This window comes from Homarus americanus, unplaced genomic scaffold (assembly GCF_018991925.1).
Source record: "Homarus americanus isolate GMGI-L3 unplaced genomic scaffold, GMGI_Hamer_2.0 scaffold46973, whole genome shotgun sequence".
NCBI classification, from domain to species: domain Eukaryota; kingdom Metazoa; phylum Arthropoda; class Malacostraca; order Decapoda; family Nephropidae; genus Homarus; species Homarus americanus.
The window spans coordinates 780,001-782,449 of record NW_024735516.1 but is presented as its reverse complement, the minus strand read 5'-3'; the positions used below and the strand labels follow the sequence as shown (position 1 = coordinate 782,449).

General features: G+C 40.3%; 1 protein-coding gene across 1 annotated transcript in view; it reads left to right on the top strand.

The window, feature by feature from the left end:
- Positions 1-1,664: 1,664 nt before the first annotated feature.
- LOC121871273 (lachesin-like) overlaps positions 1,665-2,449 on the top strand; it is a 38,668-nt gene continuing 37,883 nt past the window's right edge. The window contains exon 1 of the mRNA XM_042373495.1: positions 1,665-1,875. Within this exon, the coding sequence (XP_042229429.1) occupies positions 1,671-1,875 (205 nt within the window). The 5' untranslated portion in view covers positions 1,665-1,670. The remainder of the gene's footprint in view (positions 1,876-2,449) is intronic.

Below are 2,449 nucleotides of genomic sequence, written 5' to 3'. Positions count from 1 at the left end.
TGATGCAAGAGAAGGGAAAAGCTCTCTCTCTGTGTGTGTGTGTGTGTGTGTGTGTGTGTGTGTGTCGAGAGGGAGACCCAGAACTGAGGTGTGTTGGAGTAGGTGAAAGAGGAGGAAGGAAGGAAGGAATGAAGGAAGGAGAATTGCAGGTGAACAAGGAGGAGGGAGGGAGGGAGGGAGGGAGGGCCACAGGTGAAGAAAAAGAATAAGAATAAAGATGGAAGGAGAATCGTATGGATAATATGTCGAGTGAGGCGATAAATGGAACAAAATGGTGTATATTAGTATCTGAGACTCAACACAGGTTTACATTGACTCAGTATATCGGTCTGTTCACCTGTTCTATCATATGGATAATTTAACAAGGTACCCTAAAGGCACTCTCAGAATTAAACGCAACTATTCCCGGTATGTAACAATATATATTTATACAGGATGATTAGTGTACAACATAACTTTAATTTTAGTAAGTAATAATATGTGATGAGTTTCCGGTATATTCAATGTTTTATTTATCGTTTGGATGATATCGGTGATTCAAGGGGATTATAATTATCTACAAAAGTGTTATGTATTAAGGAATTAAATATGAGAGGTAGGCAGGAAGGGAAGTATGGAGGTAGTAGGAATAGAGATAAGGAAGGAAGGAAGGAAGGAAGGAAGGAAGGAAGGAAGGGAGAAAAGAAGGGAGGAAAAATGTAGGAAACTAGAAAGAAAGAAAGAGGAAGGAAAGAAGGAAGGAAGGAAGGAAGGAAGGAAGAAAGGAAGGAAGGAAGGAAGGAAGGAAGGAAGGAAGGAATAAAACCTTAAGAAAATATCTCTTATCCAACTATCGCCATTGCTTTATCCAAGTGGTACAGTAAACTCTCGTGGAGGGGTAGGGGGGCTGGGTCTTGGTTGGGTTAGGGGTTGGGTAGTTTTATTTGTTTTTTGCATGGGTTTGAGTTGGTTTTGGTTGGGTTTGAGTTGGATTTGGTTGGTTTAGTTGGGTTGGTTTTGGTTGGGTTTGGGTTGGTTTTGGTTGGGTTTGGGTTGGTTTTGGTTGGGTTAGGTTTGTTATTGTTTGGTTAGGCTAAACTAGACTTGTTTAAGTTAGATTTGGTTATGTTAGATTAGATTATAGGTTAGGTTAGCTTATCCTAGACTAACTTAGGTTATATTTGGTTAGGTTAGGTTAGGCTTCTTTATATTAGGTTTGGTTAACTTTGGTTAGCACCCATTTTGGCTTGTAACTCCACATACGTGTAACTCCTCGTCACTCCCTGTCACTCATTACCACAGACGTTATTTGTCAACTTGATTTTTTCTTCTTTACCTTTTCAGTTCCCTTTCACTCCACAATACGTAACTCCGCCCTTCACTGTCACTCACCCATTACTTATCCCCGTGTTGTACCTCCTCCTACAGACGTCACTCAATTAACCACCTTTTGAGTTCCCTTACACCTATTTCATTAACTCGTCACTCAACAACACATAACTCCTCACATCACTATCACTCTACTATACCCACGTGTTGGCACCTCCAAACAGACGTCACTTCACAACATTTTTCCCCCCACCTATTTTACGCGTCACTCAACAACACGTAACTCCTCCTCTCACTATCATTCATTATCTACACCCTCCCCATATTGGTTCCCTTCCTCCTCACAGACAGCGTGGATCAAGATGAAGAAAGGCATTGTTATTGCTATGGGGGATGACGTGTTTACTGAGAATCCCCGCATCACCGTCCACCACTCCCTCACCTTGGATGGGGAACAGGCGTGGGTACTGACCATCAAGAATGTCAACATGGACGACACGGGCGACTACATGTGTTCCCTCAATACCAATACTAACCTGAGGAAACTGTATCATCTCTCTGTTGTGGGTAAGTAGTTTGAGGAATTCAGTTTTGTTTGTTTCGTGTGTGTGTGTGTGTGTGTGTGTGTGTGTGTGTGTGTGTGTGTGTGTGTGAGACCTCTGAGTGTGTCTTGTGACCTGTGAGTGTTTTATAGGTATAGAAAATATAATCTACAAAGTGTATTATTCATTTATTCTTTGTGTTGTGTGTACTTGGTCTCGCCACACACACACACACACACACACACACACACACACACACACACACACAGTACTATTATTTATAACTTATTCATAATACTTTAGTATGATATTCCACTAATGATAAGAAAATAATACTTTACTAATGATCAAAATTGCTAACTCAACCTGATTTCGCTAATGATAAAAAAGTCCTAATGATGACAAATTGTGTACATGTATGTGTCTGTGTGTGTCTGTTGATGTGTTTGTGTATACGTGTGTGTCTGTGTTTGTTTTTGTGTGTATTTGTGTGTATGTGTGTGCGTATGTTAGTATGTTTATGTGTTTGTATGTATTTATGTGTGTATGTGTGTCTGTTTCTGTGTTTCTGTATGTGTGTATGTGTCGTTTTTGTGTAT